This window comes from Hydra vulgaris, chromosome 09 (assembly GCF_038396675.1).
Source record: "Hydra vulgaris chromosome 09, alternate assembly HydraT2T_AEP".
Taxonomy (NCBI): Eukaryota; Metazoa; Cnidaria; class Hydrozoa; order Anthoathecata; family Hydridae; genus Hydra; species Hydra vulgaris.
The window spans coordinates 24,330,001-24,348,916 of record NC_088928.1 but is presented as its reverse complement, the minus strand read 5'-3'; the positions used below and the strand labels follow the sequence as shown (position 1 = coordinate 24,348,916).

General features: G+C 28.5%; 1 protein-coding gene across 1 annotated transcript in view; it reads right to left on the bottom strand.

Annotated features, from left to right (window-relative positions):
- The window catches only part of LOC100214574 (translation initiation factor IF-2, mitochondrial), a 66,867-nt gene that overhangs the window by 25,770 nt on the left and 22,181 nt on the right, over positions 1-18,916 (bottom strand). The window contains exons 8-10 of the mRNA XM_065805100.1: positions 13,795-13,844; positions 13,522-13,611; positions 8,849-8,973 (exon numbers count right to left, since the gene is read on the bottom strand). Coding sequence (XP_065661172.1) covers positions 8,849-8,973; positions 13,522-13,611; positions 13,795-13,844 — 265 coding nt within the window. The remainder of the gene's footprint in view (positions 1-8,848; positions 8,974-13,521; positions 13,612-13,794; positions 13,845-18,916) is intronic.

Genomic DNA, 18,916 nt, shown 5'->3' with positions numbered 1-18,916 from the left:
GTGTTTACAATACGTTTTTGCACCTTGTCTAAAAGAGAGAGGGCATCATTCAAAGATCCGCTCCAGATATTGCAACAGTATTCCATACAAGGATGGGTTAGAGATTTATAGAGATAAAGGATATAATCTGGAGTATAAAAATAGCAAGCAGGATAAAGAGATGCAACCTTAGCAGATGCAAACTTTAAAATGGATTTGATATATGGTTTCCAAGAAAGGTTGAAAGTAATCCTAAAAGACGATGGGTTTATGACTCATTGAGTACATTACTGTCCATTGAGTACATTACTCATTGAGTACATTACTGTCCATAAATATAGAAAGATCTAGATGATTGCGATAACAAAAAAAATTAAAAATAAAAGTTCACCATCCACTAAGAGCACCATGTAACAACAGAAATGAGGTCCTTTCCAAACCCAAATGCCTTTTCCAAGCAATCAAAGAGTGTTGGCTTCTTATCATGACAAGAATAAATGCAGGACACAACAAATTTCCAAGCAATCAAAGAGTGTTGGCTTCTTATCATGACAAGAATAAATGCAGGACACAAAAAACACACAAACACACAAAGATCTAGATGATTGCGATAACAAAAAAAATTAAAAATAAAAGTTCACCATCCACTAAGAGCACCATGTAACAACAGAAATGAGGTCCTTTCCAAACCCAAATGCCTTTTCCAAGCAATCAAAGAGTGTTGGCTTCTTATCATGACAAGAATAAATGCAGGACACAACAAATTGTCTTTTTTTTAATGGACGTTGATGATTGTATCTTAAATTATTGACGAACATCTAATCTAAGAGATACATGTCAAATAAGGGAGTTTTATTTTCAAATAAATTTTTATTCTAGTTAATAAGTTTTTGGATATATCAAAGATGCTTATTGAACTTAATCAAGTGTCATATTTTCAAAACAATTTTTCACGCATTTGCAAAGTGCATGTAAATTATTGATTATTAATATGCAACGATTGTAAACTGATATCCAACGATACAAAACTTTTTTTTTCAATTTAGTTCGTTAAATTTATTTACTCATGAAATATATGTATAAACGTGTAGAAATTAAAATAAACGGAACTAAAGAAATAATAATTGCAAAATGACATCTCATTAATATTTATACATTAAGTTGAAGCGCTGAAAGTTAACATAATTTCTAACAAGACATTTATACTTGTCAATTCAGGTTCATTTTCCAGCAAGATATCTCTATAAATGCTCAACAGTGAATTTGTCCTTAGTTTAGAGACTTTTTCCCTGAATAAAGGCTATTTTTCAACACTTTTTATTTCATTAAAACCTCATTTTTTTGTCTCTAGCGAACCTGTAAAGGATTTTGGCCAGTTTCAATAATCAAGGATTGTAGTTAAAGATTTTAATGATTGAAATGATTGAAATTGCAGAGGAATCACTTGTCTATATATTCTTTTGCTCCACCAATAATTTTAATAAATATTTTTTATTATAATAATCACAATAATCATTTGGTTGTTGTCATGGCAATCTCACCAAATCTCACAAATTAGAATTTCTTCTTTTTGAAACTCCAATGACAATTTTGTTAGTAATTTAATAATATCTTGAATAAAATATAAATAAAATAAAAATTGTGGGTCTTTCATGAAACACAAAAATCCTTTAGCTTTCTGTGCAGTTTCATTTTTCTTGTTTGCCTTGCTTTCTAAACCATAAATAATAATTTTATAGTCAGTTTCAAGCAATCTTAACGCCCTTTCCCGGCTAGCTAACTAACAAACATTTTTATTCTCCCAAGCTGTTTAAACTCTTCATCTAAAAAAAGAAGCTATTTCTTTCAGTTCCTTTCTTTACTGCAATGAATAATAGTAAAAGCGAAACAAACTATTGATGTTGTCATTATCAAACTTCTTATAATAAATATCAAACTATATTGAGTCTAACAAAAAGTTCTAATCTATGCACCATGCAGTGGGTATATAATATATTGGGGTTTATATTTCACATTTTAGTTTGAACACCAGCTTTATTGCCAGACATTACACCAGCTTTATTGCCAGACATTACACCACCAAAGTTAACATTTTCAGTTTTTGCATAGATGTTTAAATATAAATCTTGATCCATTTTGTTTCTTGTTAAACTTTTTAAAATAAATTCTATTGCATTTAATATACCATCGACATCAACTGTCAGTGGTGAGTTAATACCAGCAAATATAGTTATTGGATTACCATTTTTAACAAACCTTAAAAAAACTGTTTCTTGTTCACTAATACTCTTATCAGTAGAACTGTCAGATAAAATTGCAATAAAACAAGCATTTGATACACCTTAAGTTGCATTTTAAGTCAGACGAAATTGACGAAACAAAGTTTTTGCAAGCTTTGTCATTTAAGTAGTTTTTGCCCAACTTAATTCCATTTAGCTTTTGTAGCTTGCATAACTGAGGAAATTATTTAAATGCAAGATCAGCTTTAACAACAAAATACGATATCCGAAAAAGCCTGTTCCATTCTTCTTGGTTATTCTCAGTACACAGTGGGCCAGCTATGGCAAAAGTCAAAATTTTGACATGATCCAATCTGTTAAAAATCATATACAATATTCTATACATATCTAATTAAAGTTCTGGAGTTATTTTATTAAATTTGTTGTTAAATAATTCTTAATCATCTTACCAGAACAGCTTGATAATAATTTGGTGAAAAATTGACAATTTTTTTATAACTTTGTTTACATTGTTACACAGTTTTATTTAATTATTTTTGCATTACAACAGTATTGATTGCTATTTTATTAAAATTTAACATTTAAATTTTAAAAGGTCAGAGTTATGGAAGCTAATGTCATTTTAAGGTTTAATAAAGGAATATTAGAATAGGTATAACACAAAAGTTAAATTTTATTACTTAAATGTGCCAAATTAAATGCATATTTTTTTGGGCGGGTTAGGACAACAAATGAATGGTCATAAACAGTTCTTTAACATGTAAGGAAGTCAAAACACTTGGTTTAATAGACGTAAACAGACATATCCAAGCTACACATTGAGTACAATTTGGTTGCTATGGTACCAAATTTTAGATAGCAACAACTTTTTTTTACGTTAACGGTGTTTTAACAGTTTTTTATTCGTCCTATGTACACTATATTAAATATTTTTATTAAAATAAAATTCACACTTCTTATTGAAGTTATAATTTTAATTGGTTGCTATGGATACCTAATATTTTATTAATTTTGCTAAACAACAGTATTGACTGCTATTTCATTACATTTTAACATTTAAAAGGTAATACTTAGCTACAGTTATGGATGCTAATATCATTTTAGTCTGTAATAAATAAATAATAGATTTGGCATAACATAAAAGTTTTATTTCATTATTTACATGTGCCAAATATCATTGAAATAACCATGGCAGATGGTAAAGTGGAATTAGCCTTATCAGTCGAGACCAATGCATCACAGTCCTGCTCAGTGTGTGGCAGTACACCAAAAGACATGAACAATATTGAAAAAATGAAAAATGCAAACTATTCTGGTCTACAGTATGACATTATTACATACATGGATTAGAACAATGGAATGCTGTCTTCACCTTGCTTACAAATTGGATAATCAATAGTGGCAGGCACGTGGTACAAAAGAAAAGTTATCTGTGGCGACAAACAAAAAAAGAATCCAAGATGCCTTTAAAAATCGTCATGGATTAATTGTTGATGTGTCCAGACTTGGTGGTTCTGGGACATCCAATAATGGAAATACAGCTCGTCGTTTTTTCCAATCTGAAAGTATTGTGGCTGAAATTTTAAAGCTGCATGTACTACTGCTGAAAAAAATGCATGTCAAAAGTACTGCCTTTAGGTAATTTTTTTTGTTAAAATTATTTCTATACTGAGCCGTGGCTAACTTAGCTTTGTAACTACATGATGGACTGCCTCTTTTAGGTAATTCATTTGTTTGCACAGAGCTACCAATGGTATTACATGCCACAAAGTTTGCACAAGATATTATTACACAGACATGAGATTGTGAGAAAAATGGTCTTGCCTATGGGAATGCTCTCTGAAGAGAAACAGGAAGCACAAATTTCAAATGTTTCCGTGAAAACTACACACACAACTGCAGTCATTTGAAAACTATGATGTATTATGCTAACTTTTGTGCTCATCAGACCCAATAATCAGCATCATGAGGAGATCAAATTCTAAAAATTCAAAATCTCAACTCCCAGAAGGAGTTAGTGATTTGCTTCAGGCTCCGACTGTCAACTATGTATGTATGTTTTATAAATTAATGTGTTTTAAATTGTCAATGTTTTTTCAATATTTTTTGTTTTTATTAATAATAACATAAGTCTTTACCTAAAATTACCTACCTATAAAAATACCTAAAATTACCTAAATATTTAATAGTTATTTAAAATAGGACAGTTGAAATTCTGATAAAAATTTATTCAAAAATCCATTTATCTTTGTGTAACTAAGAAAAGTATCTGGTTGTTAAGCAATATATGTATTCATAGAAACTAACCTAAAAAACTATGACTTTCATATAAAGCATGACCTCATATTGGTACTCATGTCAAATTTAGTGAATATAGCACTCGTAAAAAATCTGCAACTATCAAAATATGCTATTGCTATGTAAATTAGATATCCATAAAAATAGGTAACCATAGCAACCAAATGATAAATACCCTCCTCATAAGAAGAGCAAACCTCATATTAATGCACAAACTAATTATAATGTAAATAACACACATAAAACATCTAGTAAAAAACTACTAAAAATAGGTTGTTGCTAAGCAAAGTTAGGTATCCATAGCAACCAAATGTAAAAATATCACTTTCATAAGAAGCGCAGACCTCGTATTAATACTCATGCCAAATTTAGTAAATAAAGACCTAATATTTAATTATTTATTAATTTTGTCCATTAAAAGCAAATTCTGGCCCACTGTGCAGTAGTTCTTAAAATTGATGTCGATACAGTTTTCTCAAGACTTGGAGCTATATTGTGAAGGTTCTTTCGATATTCAGAAATACAGGCTTTATGCCCATCATCTTTATTGTGGCGTAACAAGTATGTTCTTTTTCAAAATTTACATCCAATTGTTACTAGATTGGTTGCATTGCTAATATTTAGATACTTTTGGCAAACCCAACAAGAGAAACACTCATTTCATTTGTCAATATGAATCCAGCTTAGTTGTTGCCCATGTATTTTATTGCTTGGCTGCAATCCATTTACGGTGTTCCAAAACATAAACTCAATATCTTTTAGCCATATATCCAATTTTCTTAAAGTCTTAGCACAATCCAAGTCATTGCACTTTTTTTCGCATGCTTAGTTTCTCTCTCTTCTTCTCCTTTGCGTTTAATGATATGCTCCACTGTACCATCATTCTTTAAAATCGAAAAGATGCTTAGTTGTTTTGACATTTTTTTTTTTAACTTTAAAAATATTAGTATATTAAGTATTTAATAATAAGTTAATAAAAATATCATATTATTGGTGTTGTTAAATGCACAATAAAAAAATTAAAATTATAATAAACATAATAACTTTATATATTCTATTAGATTATATATTTTTTAGCAAAACTTGAAAATTATTTTTAAAACTTTAAGAAGTTTTTTTAATATGCACACAAACATTAATTCACTTAAAGAAAAATAAAAAGCACGCTATTGAAGAAAGCAATGGTTAAGTTTAAGCATGGTTTTTTTTAAAGTAATTGCAGTCATTTTAAGTGCAGTCATTTTAATTGTAGTCATTTTAATTGCAGTCATTTTTTTTAAAGCAAATGCAGTCATTTTAAGTAAAATTTTGAATACTTTTGTAAACGCATGCAAAAGCCATGCTCAAACATAATTACTTTCTTTGTTCCATTGAAGAAAGTAGTTTTAGCATGGTTTCTTTTAAAGTCTTTGAAAATGTGTTAAAAATTTTCGTAATTATTTTTTATTTTATTGCATTTGTGCTTTTTATAATAAATAAAAAACAATCAATTGCTTAATTATTTGGAAAAAAAAATTGCTGACGTAATGCGTTCATTTTGAAAAATTTTAAGTGAACGCCAACATTTGTGTAAGGAAAAGTAAAGGAACATGACGTTCGTTTTTCTGTCTTTCTTTTAGCAGACGTTCACACGTTTGTCGATTTGTCGCAGCTTGAAATGGTAGTATCATCAGCGAACAACGCCATCTTAGATGTAAGAATATCTGGAAGATCATTATTGTAACTTAAAAAGAGTATAGGACCAAGAATAGAACCTTAAGTAACCCCTGAAGTTGCAGGATATGAAGAAGAATGCTGTCCATCAAGGTCAACTTTTATACTACGATTGGAAAGGAAGGATTCAATAATCTTAAAGATGTTACCAGATACACTGTAAGAAGAAAGCTTATGAAGAAGACCAGCATGCCAAACTTTATCAAAAGCGTTAGAAATGTCGAGGGCAATAGCCTTAACCTCTCCACCTCCATCAAATGCATGATAAAACCTATTAGTTATTATTGTTAATCGAAATCCATATTAAAGATCATAAAGTAAGTTATTACAAGGTAAGAGATTAAGAACACTTCTGCCAGCCTATAACAGGTATGTTATAGGACCACAAGCTGTAGAAGAGCCTAAGCAGGAAATCACTTCAGATACAGAAGCTGGAGTGATACAAATGACTTAGCAAGCAGTTCAGCTTTTTCTTTAGGTGAAGTAACAAAATCTGAACCATGCAAGAGAGGTGGAATAACAGATTTACTCTTATTATAGAAATTGTTAAAGATTCTCCAGAAGTCTTGGGAGCCTAATTTTTGAGATAAAATACAAGATTTCGTGACCTGAGAATAGCAAGCTTTAACATTAGACAAATTTTTTTTTTTTTGGTGACAGGTTTGAATTGTTTTGGTGACAGGTTTGTTTTGGTGACAGAATTGTTTTGGTGACAGAATTGTTTTGGTGACAGGTTTGAAAGTAATGGTAACAATTGGAAAGCGCAGCAGCAAAATGAGAGGAAAAAAATTAGAGAGGAGAAGAGTGAGGCTTAACTTGGAATCATCGACCGGGAATAAAAAATTCAATGTAAGCCTGAATCCAAGAAGTTATATAAGAACCACATTTTTCAAAGATGAAAGATTTCTACCAAAGGACCATCACAAAGAAAATCATGGAAAGAGTACCAGTCAGCTTTAAGGTAGTTGTAAGAGGTACAATGATAGGGACTTTCTGATAATAACAAAGTAATGAGGTAATAGAGAGATCAAACTGCAATCAGAAGCACCTAAGGGAAAATGTGCAAAAACTGATCACTGACTTGGATCAGAAACAAGACATAAGTCAAATAGAGAAGGTAAATGATTCGGATTGTTTGGAATGCAAGTTGGAAAGTTGACTATTTGTGTTAGAGATTAAGAAAAATAAAAGTTGTGGGCCTTAATGCTTGCAGAGTCACTGACATTAGAGCAATGTCATTCAGTGTGATGAGCACTAAAGTCATCAACAACAATAGAAAGGGCTTGGTCAATTTGATCAGAAATAATATCAAAAAGAGTGCAGTCTTAAGATGAAGGAGAGAGATATGAAGTAGAGAGAACAAAGAGAAGGTGATAGAGTAAAATGGTGCTAAACAAAAGCACATAAAAAAATAGTTGGTAGATTCAAACCTAGTTTTGCGACAAATAGGAATTTAAATTTGAGCATTTACATTCTTATGAATGCAAATGCCCAGGCCAAGCATGTCACTATTGGAGTCTTTACAAATAAAGGAAGTTAACCATCAACACTAAGTTCACAAGGTGAGACAGTCGAACTCAAATTAGTCTCACAATGAGCAAGTAGGTGTGGTGAACTTTGCAAAAGAAAATACTCAACAGAAGAAAAGTTACTTCGAAGACCACAAATATTAGTGAATGATAGATTTAGAGAACTTGGTGATGACAATGGTTTTTTGTGGTTTATAGTTTTTGGTACTTTTTTATTCATTTTAGGACTTGTTAAAGAACTTGACTTAAAACACAGATAGTACTCAGTACACTATTTAATAGTCCAAGCAAGTACCTCATTACTATCAATAAATCCTAAGCCGTAACAAAGACCTTCAAGTGGGGCCTTGACAATGCACACCAAAAGTACAAACAGAGACACCATCTATGCGCAACATGGCACTGTCAGTACACTGATACTTTACAGCTGTTGATTGAATCAGACTCTCTGAGAGCTACCACAGGGTTTGGGAAACCTGACTACTGTCAGGCCTTAGAACCATAAAACTGAGTTTTAAAGCCTATCTTCCTCCCTATTAACCTATTACCTCCCTCATTAGGAGGTAATAGAATGAGTCATAAAAACAAAGTCACAAGCAAAACCCATGCATTGAGTCAAGAATTTCCAGCATTTAACATTTTAAACTGGAAACAATGTACTATAAATACATCTACACCAGCCTAATAGATGAAGAAATAGTGTAAAGCTGGTCAAAAGACAGAATCTGCTTACACCTTAAGCCGTAGAAATGACAGTGCAGGTTAGGGGTTCCACATATCATTTAAAATTATAAACTTCGAGTAAAATCACTTCTCATGTAATGATTATTCTAAATGATATTTGCACTACCAGAATCATAAAAATCTTTTTTAGCAAACAAAAAGAACTTAATGCCTGATTGAACTGAATCAATTCAACCTTGTTAACTCTATCTAACAACTTACCTTAATAAAAAAATCAAATTAAGTATGGGGATGGGGTCTGGGAAATTTTAAACCTCTCAGAGTCACTCATGACACTTTTGTTTTGTTTTAAAACATATTCTATAGAGAAAGTTTAAAATAACTTAAAAAGCATATTAACCATACCCATTCAATTTATTTTTTTCTGCTTCTAAAACAACTGCTTCAACAGGTCCATCATAATTAGCTTCTAGTTTCAACTCTTTTGAGACATCATTTAGAAGAACTAAAAAATTGTCAATGTTTAAGCCCTAAAATAATAAATAAAAACAGTAAAGTATTAAATAAAAACAAAAAAAAGCAGCAAGATTATATTACACTATATTTTATAAAGAGAAAAAGCAAGACTGAGAGAGAGTCTGAAGATCAAGATGGCAAGTCCATCTAATGCCAGCACATTATATTGACTTACCATCTTGCCTAACAGAATCCTAGCAATGAGTGGACAATGCAATTTATGCAAGTCCATTTACCATCAAAGTTCATTTGCCCTTCATTACTTCAAACCATTTGTTTTTTTATCATTTCATTCTCAAGTGTATTTCTTTTTTGGCTTTTCTGTCAACATCCCTTTTTTTTCTTACATAACATTTTATACACTTTTTTGTTGTATGTTGTCACTAACTACCTGACTTGCTTATCTAAATTAAGCTATATGTCAGCTTGTTTTGGTTTTAAATTTGGCCATAAGACTTTATCCATAAATATATGAAAATCTTTTCTCTTTAATTTTACACTTTTTTTTTTTCTTTTTTTTATTTTGTTTTAAAAGAAATATTTGAAATATTTAAAGTTTGGAGAAACAAAAAATGAAACAGAATATATTTAAAAATGACCAACTAAATTGTGCTACTTATTTATAAAGTATTTTAATTCAATTCAATTTTACAACCAATAACATCACTTAATTTTTACAACCAATAACATCACTTAATTTTACAACCAATAACATCACTTAATTTTACAACCAATAACATCACTTAATTTTTACAACCAATAACATCACTTAATTTTACAACCAAACATATCACTTAATTTATACAACCAATCACATCACCTAATTTGTGACAAATTTTTGATAGTTCTTTTGTAATTTAAACTTTGTGAATATTCCTATTTAAAAAAATTTGCCACCTAAATAAAAAATCATAATGGAATAAGCGATTGATAAAAATGACTATAATTTGTTTAAAATAAGACTTTAATGTGCAATTTTTATGAGCAATTAATGCACAGTAAGCCGGATATTAGATACATGGTAGACAAAATAATTTTAAACTTTGTTTTTAACTAAAACTCTTTGAATGTCCATCAATCACTTTATGTTCAGATATGTTTAGATATGTTCAGATATATTTACTTTTATTATAAACAATCACTTTGTATTAAGATATATTTACTTTTATTATAAACAATCACTTTGTATTGAGATATATTTACTTTTATTATAAATAATCAATCTGTAATAAGATATATTTACGTTTACTGTAAATAATCACTTTGTATTAAGATATTTTTATTTTTATTATAAATAACCACTTTGTATTATAAATAACTACTTTATACTTAAAACCCAGATTTATAGTTTTTTAGATTAAAATTAATTAACTTCTCAAAAACAAAACATAACTAAAATCTCTTTATGTTAACTAAAAACCAACTTAAAGCAAAATGAAAATTTATGACTAGATTTGCAACTCTGACGTCAAATCGTCGTTACTCATCAAGATGCTCACAACATTTATACAAATTATATATAATGATCTCTATTTATAATAGCTTTTTTAAAAATACAATAACTTTTTTTGCCCCCCCCCCCCACACATTCTGGATGACACTAATTTTTTTATGTTGTATTGTTATTCAAACAATTATTTTGCATTAAAAATGCTTATGTTTAGAAAAAATCCAAGGATAAAAAAACTTGCACTAAATTATATATTGAAAACCTGCATATTATGAAGCTGATTCTTTCAACAAATCTAGAAACTGACTGAAAACTGGATTGACTAGATTGGAAGGTATTGCCATATAATTATAATATGACCATGAACAAGAAAGTAGTGAACAAATTGTGAACAGGGTGTTAGCCAATCTGATGGTATCACATATCACATCCCCACCACGTCCCTAGTAGTACCGCGCTCAACTTGTTTCTCCGCGCAGCGGCTTTGTTCCTCAAGGTTCGTGTTTCGAAGTTATAGAGTTGAGAGAGGGTTATAACCACTATCAAGTAGCCTCCTCATCTGTAGTGGCCTTCTCGGCCTTGAGGAGGTGAATAACAAAAAAACAAAACAAACAAAAAATATAATGTAAAATTCTTAATTGCTGTATAATCCCTCATCTTGAATCTAATAACTTACTTTCTGATCATCAATGTGGATTTCGATCTTCTTATTCTACAACTGATTTGCTAACAGTAACAACTTAATTTAATGCGGTAGTGGTGTAGTGGTAAGAGCGCTCACTTTGTAAGCAAGAGGTTCGGAGTTCGACTCCCACCACGTCCCTGAAAGTGCTGCGCTCAACTTAGTTTCTCCGCGCAGCGGCCTTGCACAACAAATAACAACTAAATAAAAACACAAAAAAAGAAAATCAGTAGCCTCCTCGACTGTAGTGGCCCCCCCCCTTGGGCCTTGGGGAGGTGAATAATATTAAAAAAAAAAAAAAACTGATAGATTTTATGGGCAAAGGTGGAGAGGTTAAGGCTATCACTCTTGACATTTCTAAAGCTTTTGATAAAGTTTGACATGCTGGTCTTCTCCATAAGCTTTTTTCTTACGGTGTATCTGGTAACATTTTTAAGATTATTGAATCCTTTTTTTCGTCAAACATCAGTCCTTTGGAATTTGCTTCCTTCATCTTGCTTTCCTGATTCATATAATTTGCAATCTGTGTCGTCTGTTAATCGTTATCTTGCTCTACAATTCATATTTTGTTTTCCAGTAACTTCCAACTTTAATAGTGGTTGCTTGCAGCCTTTTTGGAAGCGAAGATGTTAAAAAAAAAAAATTCATAAAAGTTCAGATTAAAAGTGTTACGCCAGATACGTAGAAAAAGAAATTAGTATGCAGGACAAAGAAATAAATTAAGTTCAAGAACAACTGTTTTTTATTAATGTGAAAAAAAGAATTGTTAACAAGCTTTAACAAGGAAGGTCAACTCAAATGCAAAAGTTTAATTTTTAAACACAAAATTTACATATACAAAAATTATTTTTTTTTAATTTTCAAAAAAAAAAATTTAAAAATAAAATTCGTTCACCACCCGAATTTACCCCTTAAATACAATCTTTGCTTTTTTTAAATCAGTTATAAAATAACATATTGCAATGAAAGTTCTTGTAACTAACATGGTCACCCAAGCCTTCACCCAAGCAAGTTGCTTATCTAAAAGATATCAAGCTAACTTTTTAAATGTTGATTTTTTTACTTATCACTGTTAATGTTATAAGTCTTAAAAAATAAAATTTAAGTCTTAAATATCATATTTAATGCAATTTTAAAACACTATGAATTTATTTAAAGTTACACATAAAAATTTATTCAATGATAAAAAAATTTTTTTTTCAAATGTTGGAATGCAATCTTTTTTATCTGCATTTTTTGCATTTAACCATTTTGATCAGGACACTTTTGACATTTTACAACATATTTTGTCATTTAAGGTATTGTTGTCGATAGTTCTTTTATTTCTTTATTTTTTAATTTCTATTTTATTTCCCCTCTTATCCTTCAATTTTTCTCTAGATTTTATAAACATATATTTATAAGATTTATCAGTGATAGATGTTATTGTTTTGAAATGGTCAGAGTTGTAAACAATTGCTCATATTTGTTCCTTGTACAACTTTGCTTTATAAGTATTTTGAAAAAAGTGTTTTTTATCGTCATTCTTTATATGGTATAACAGGTTGTGTTTGTTTAGTTGTTTTGCATACCATATCATTTGGGAAACCCATGTTCCAATACTTACGCAGCGTGGAAAGAAATTAAAGGTGAGTGGTCAATTCGACCAGCTAACACATGGAATTGACAGTCAATTGGTTTTTTTGGATAGTTAAAACTGTTATTTTTTTCTTTCTTTAAATTTTTATTCTAGTATTAGTTCTTTGTGAATAACTTTATAACACTTTATAACACTTTATAACGCTAATAAGTATAACTTTATAAATACAAAAAAAACGTAATGTTTAAAAATTAACGAATTAGTATTCCTTTTAAAATAATAATTGCAAATAAAATCAATGCATTTTTTAAATGGAAACTTGCATAAAAATTAGAAATTTCAGGCTTTTTTTTAAGAAAAATTCTTTTATTATACATGAAACCGCAACGGATTTATCTGGTTTTAAAAGATAGAATTATATTTTTTAAAAATTTTAAAATAGTTCAATAGAATATTCAAAATATGTTTTATAATATGGTTTTGAATATAATGAACACTTTTTTAAGGTTTTGTCAGCCACCTGGTGTGTATAAGTCTAAAACCAATTTCATTTACATTAACACTGTATTATCTGCAGAGATATCAGTAAAAAAGATTTATTTATATTGCAAAATCATTTTAAAAACACTCAGTTCAATGTTATTTTTGACTATTTTTTTATAAATATTTGATGCTTTCATTATTAATTTCATTGTGTCAATCATATGGTATCTAATATCATTTGATAGAAATGAAAATGATAATTTCAATTATCATTTTCATTTCTATCAAATGATATTAGATACCATATGATTGACACAAACATGTATATTCATGTGCTTAAATAGTTATATGTTAGTTTAAAAAAGCACCTTTAAAGCAGAAATATTAATACTTTTGACTGACCCACCAAATTCTTCAAGAAGTATGCCATTTGTGAGCAAATCACGACGAATTTTGGCCTAAGAGATATTTTTTAATTTTTAATAGGAAAAAAATATATATATTTTATTTAAAAAGATATATATAAATAAGAAAACAATATTGTATTTACTAATCAATAAAGGAATGATCAATAAAAGAAAAAATCTTTATTTTTTGATTTAAGCAAAATAAAATTTTAAAGAGTAGCATTTTTAACTTACAGGATTTCCATTGGGTTTATCTATTTTATTTATTGCAACAATTAAAGGAACTAAACAAAATCAAAACATTAAATCAAAAATAATGATTGTAAAAAAATATAAAAATATAAGTATATATGTATTATTATTACTTTTGTATTTTTTATTTTATATATATATATATATATATATATATATATATATATATATATATATATATATATATATATATATATATATATATATATATATATATATATATATATATATATATAAATATACATATACATATACATATACATATACATATACATATATATGTATATATATATGAAGACTACAGGGGAAAAAAGGCACATGTCACATATAAAAGATTATGAATTTTGAAATCACTATAAAATTCTGGTTCTTTTGAGACCCAGGTGGATATACTTTAAAGAAAAAAAAATTCACTAATATATGGGAGCCAGTGTCTAATCAAGGGTCATGGTGGGTGACCTTTTTCAAAAATTAAATAAAACCAATGACTTTTCATTTACTTTCAAACCAAAGTTCATCTGTTTTTTATATTGAAAACTGGAGATACCAAAAATTTACCAAAAAGTCAACACCCTACCGTGATATCGCACCACCTACCATAATTGATTCTTCACCTACCATGAATGAAAAATTGTATACTTTGATTTTAATTATATTTATTTACCTTAAGAAAAAAATGCATAAATTTAATATGATTACTAAATAAAAGAAACATTGGTTTTTTAGTTTTATAAGAATTATCCACAAAAGATTTTCTCTGAATTAGAACTTTGTTTTTTCTTAACCTTCTTTTTTTATGCGCTTTTTTTTTGCTTTAATTTATAGCTGTATTTTAGGGGTATAAAATAAAAAATAATTTTAAGATTTTTAAATGAGCATGTCACCTAGTAATAATTAATAACTATAAGTAATAATAAAGTTAATTAAAGTAATAATAAAAATAAGTTATAATTATAGTAATAACCTTGTAATAATTTTAAGATTTTTAAATGAGCATGTCACCTTTACAATAATTTTAAGGTACATCCTTTTAAAAAACTCATGCACCAAGTGAATTATAGTTCCTAAGGGATTGTTCATAAATTACAGAAGGTTAAATTTATTTTAAAAATAGAAGTAGGAGATCTTAAGCTTTTACTCAGCGATTTTCATTAAACAAAATGCCAAGAGACATATGGAAAAAAAATTTGATTCACTTGGAGAAAAGTGAAAGATTACATAAGAGTAAATCTCAAGAATCATTAGGAACAATATGTAAAATGCCAACAAGTTGGCAAATAATTAACCGATGCACCAGCTTGGCATCATACTGTAAAAATGTGAAAGGACAAATAAAGAAAATTTCAGATGAATGTTTAGAACTATGAGCTAATTAGAATTTTACAACAATAGACAAAAGATCAGTGCCAAGAATAATAGAAAAATTAATTAAAAAGAGACTAAAAACCAGGTACTCAGAGTTTTGGTGGTTTATTAGATATAATGAAAGAAGATGGTTGCATTCTGAAGATAAAAATCTTTATTTAAAGCAATTAGAGACATCTGATAAAGTAGGATATACTACAATGAAAAGAAGATGGTTGCATTCTGAAGATAAAAATCTTTATTTAAAGTAATTAGAGACATCTGATAAAGTAGGATATACTACAATGAAGCCTAATGAATAAAATTAAAATTGGAAATGTTCCATCAATGCCATTAACTTCAGTTCTGAATGAATACAGAGAGGAACATGAAAGTACTAAAAACCAGGTACTTATAGTTTTGGTGGTTTATTAGATTAAGCCTAATGAATAAAATTAAAATTGGAAACGTTCCATCAATGCCATCAACTTCAGTTCTGAATGAATACAGAGAGGAACATGAAGCCTAATGAATAAAATTAAAATTGGAAACGTTCCATCAATGCCATCAACTTCAGTTCTGAATGAATACAGAGAGGAACATGAAAGTAGTAATCAGTCAGTAAGCAACAATGGCTGTGATTATGAACCTTGAAAAAATATTAATAAATTAAAAATTAAACAGAGGACAGTCGAGGCTGTTAAATTGGTTTGTTAAGCAAAGCTAAGTCCATGAAAAGCTGCCACAGTGTTTCAACAACTTCAGATGGCTGGTGTCGATCTTCCTGTACCAACTCAACCAGCAATCTATATGGTAGTCATCAGAGAAGGTAAAAAGTTTCAAGATAAATTGAAAAAAGAATTGAAATTCGAAAATTGGTGTTTGCATTTTGATAGAAAAAAGATAGTTGGGGTGGAACATCAAGTAGCCGTTATAAAGAGCAATAAAAAAGAGGTTAGGCCAATGGTATTGAAGAATGGAAAGCTAGAGGCAATTTTTGAAAGACTTCGAGAACTTTTGAATGAATATGATTTATGAGGATCTATAAAAATGATCGTGACAGATGCTACAAATGTTAAAACTGGGAAAACAAGTAGCGTGATAAAGAGATTAATGACACATTTTGAAAGTGTTGGCTTTCAGAAACCTCTCTATGTTGGTTGTCAACACCATATATTAGATTGATTATTAAAGTTATGTCTGGATGACTTTTTTGGAGGTAATACCAATTCACCTGAACTGTCATATTATTTTGTTGAAGCAAAACGTAGTAAATATGACTATTTAACATCGAACTTTCACAAATAGTGGTATAATTTTTAAAGGAGAATGAACTGAAATGGAGAGATGACATGCAGTTTTTGAAGCATCTGATTAAAGTAGTGAAAAACTCCTAAAAATTTTCTAAAATTTCCTAAGGTTAATTTTAAAAGTTTACCAAATATTACCCAACCCAGATAGAACTCCCGGGCAATTTATTTACTATTTGCTTACATACTAGTTCCTTCAGACAGACAACAACTTGAGATGGCAGTTAAGCATCTTGCAAGAAAATGGGCGGATATCTGGTTTTCCAACCAAATGTTTAACCCTAAAAATGGTAAAGTATTGGAGGAAGCCATTAAAGATCATCTAAAGGCTATCAATACATTCACAAAGTTTTGGCGTGATATTTTTTTGCCTTTAAATATGCAAAGATGCAACATTTGTACCGAACGAGCAGTAAAAGTTTTAGAAGATATCAAAAGTCTTGCAAATCTGAAGAAATTTTGTTTCTGAAATATTTATTAACAAATCATGATTAAAGCAAATGCAAACCTTTTGAGTTAATGTAGTTTTAACAACATAACTTTTTAAACATTTTGATGTTTTGTTAATTTTATCAATATATCTTTATTACTTATTGGAACAAGACTTATTATTTTAAGACAAAGCAAAAAACATTTTACTTCAAATTACCAGTAAAGAATTTCTAGGCATATTTGTTATGTGATTAACAGCTTTTGGCTCGGCTTTCTAGTGTGTGAGTTTTTTTCTAGAAACATTATAACGAAACTAAATTCTCTAAAATATTTACAAAAGCTCATCAGAATACAACATGCTCATTGAGTTTGTAAAAATATTATACCCCTACTATATATGCTCCTGCAGTTTTTCGTCGGAACATATTAACTTGGCTTTTATAACTTTTTCTGAAAATTTTTTTTCTTTCCAAATCCTGAATCTTATTATTATAATTCATTTAATATCATAAATAAAGTATAAAAAGCATATCAAATTAATGTTGCCTAGGGTTATATTACCTTTACTTGGTAATTTAGATTAACCTAAATGGTTTTTTAGAGAATAAAATAAACAAAATAATACACACCCAAAAAATTTTTTCATAAACAGTAAGTGCTAACTAGTATAATTTATGTAATCACCTACGATGTCAAGGATTAAACAATGTTATACAAAAAATACTACTATTTTTTAATATAATTTAAAATATTAAATGCTTTTACAAATATTTTACGCTTTTAGCAACAACAAAAAAAAAAAAAATAACTTTTAGCCATAAAAAAAAAGATGAGCTTTTATAGACTGTAAAAGATTTTCTTACAAAAGCAATAAAAAATCATTTGCGGATAAAAAACATCTCTAACTATAAAATTAAAATCTTATACTCCCCTCGGATTTAGGACAAATAAGGTCGGCAATAAATTGTCAACTTTAGTATGTGTGAGTTCGGCATCAGGCTGACAGAAAAAATGTAAAACAAAGATTTGAGCATAAAACATAGAAACAAGGTTGGTGATTTTTCCCAATCTTAAACACTTCTAGGTCGGCAGTTTAATTGGCATTGCCAAATGCCGACCCTAATTCCAAGGGTTGATATATATATATATATATATATATATATATATATATATATATATATATATATATATATATATATATATATATACACCTATAGTAATGCGTTAAATATACAGTTTGTGGTAAAAAACAGCTCGTAGCTTGTCTATGGATTTTAAACTGAAAAAATAAAAGTTAGATTATAACAAAACACATAAATTAAAACAATAATTGAGGAAACTAATTAAATTTAATGTTTTTCAAAAAACGCAAAATAAAAAACTAAAATGTTTTAAAAAACATTCTGAATGTTTTTATTTTATTTTTTAAAAATAAAAACATTTTGAATGTTTTTATTTTTAATTTTTTACTGTAAAACATGCACGGTGTGTTGCTACAATAACTATCATACAGCCTGCAGCTACAAGAAAGTGCCGCTACATCGACTGAGGGTTTGGTTAGGGCAGGCAGTCTATATATATATATATATATATATATATATATATATATATATATATATATATATATATATATATATATATATATATATATATATATATATACATATATATATATATATATATATATATATATATATATATATATATATATATATATATATATATATATATATATATATATATATATTGTTGTTTTGATTATGTAATAATAATCAATTTTTTCGATTTGAGAGTGATCAATATAAAGTGAAATAATCACAAAATAGATCAATAAATAAAGGAAAAAGGAAATTTAAAAAAAATTCAAAGTAAAATAAACATGAGATCTGGTGATAATGATGATGATGAAGATGATGAAAAGGATTCTGACAGGGAATCTTCACCTGGAAAATGGAAAGCGTTTTTTTTTTTAAACAAGAGTTCAAATAGTAAGTACAATTTTTATTATAACTACAGAT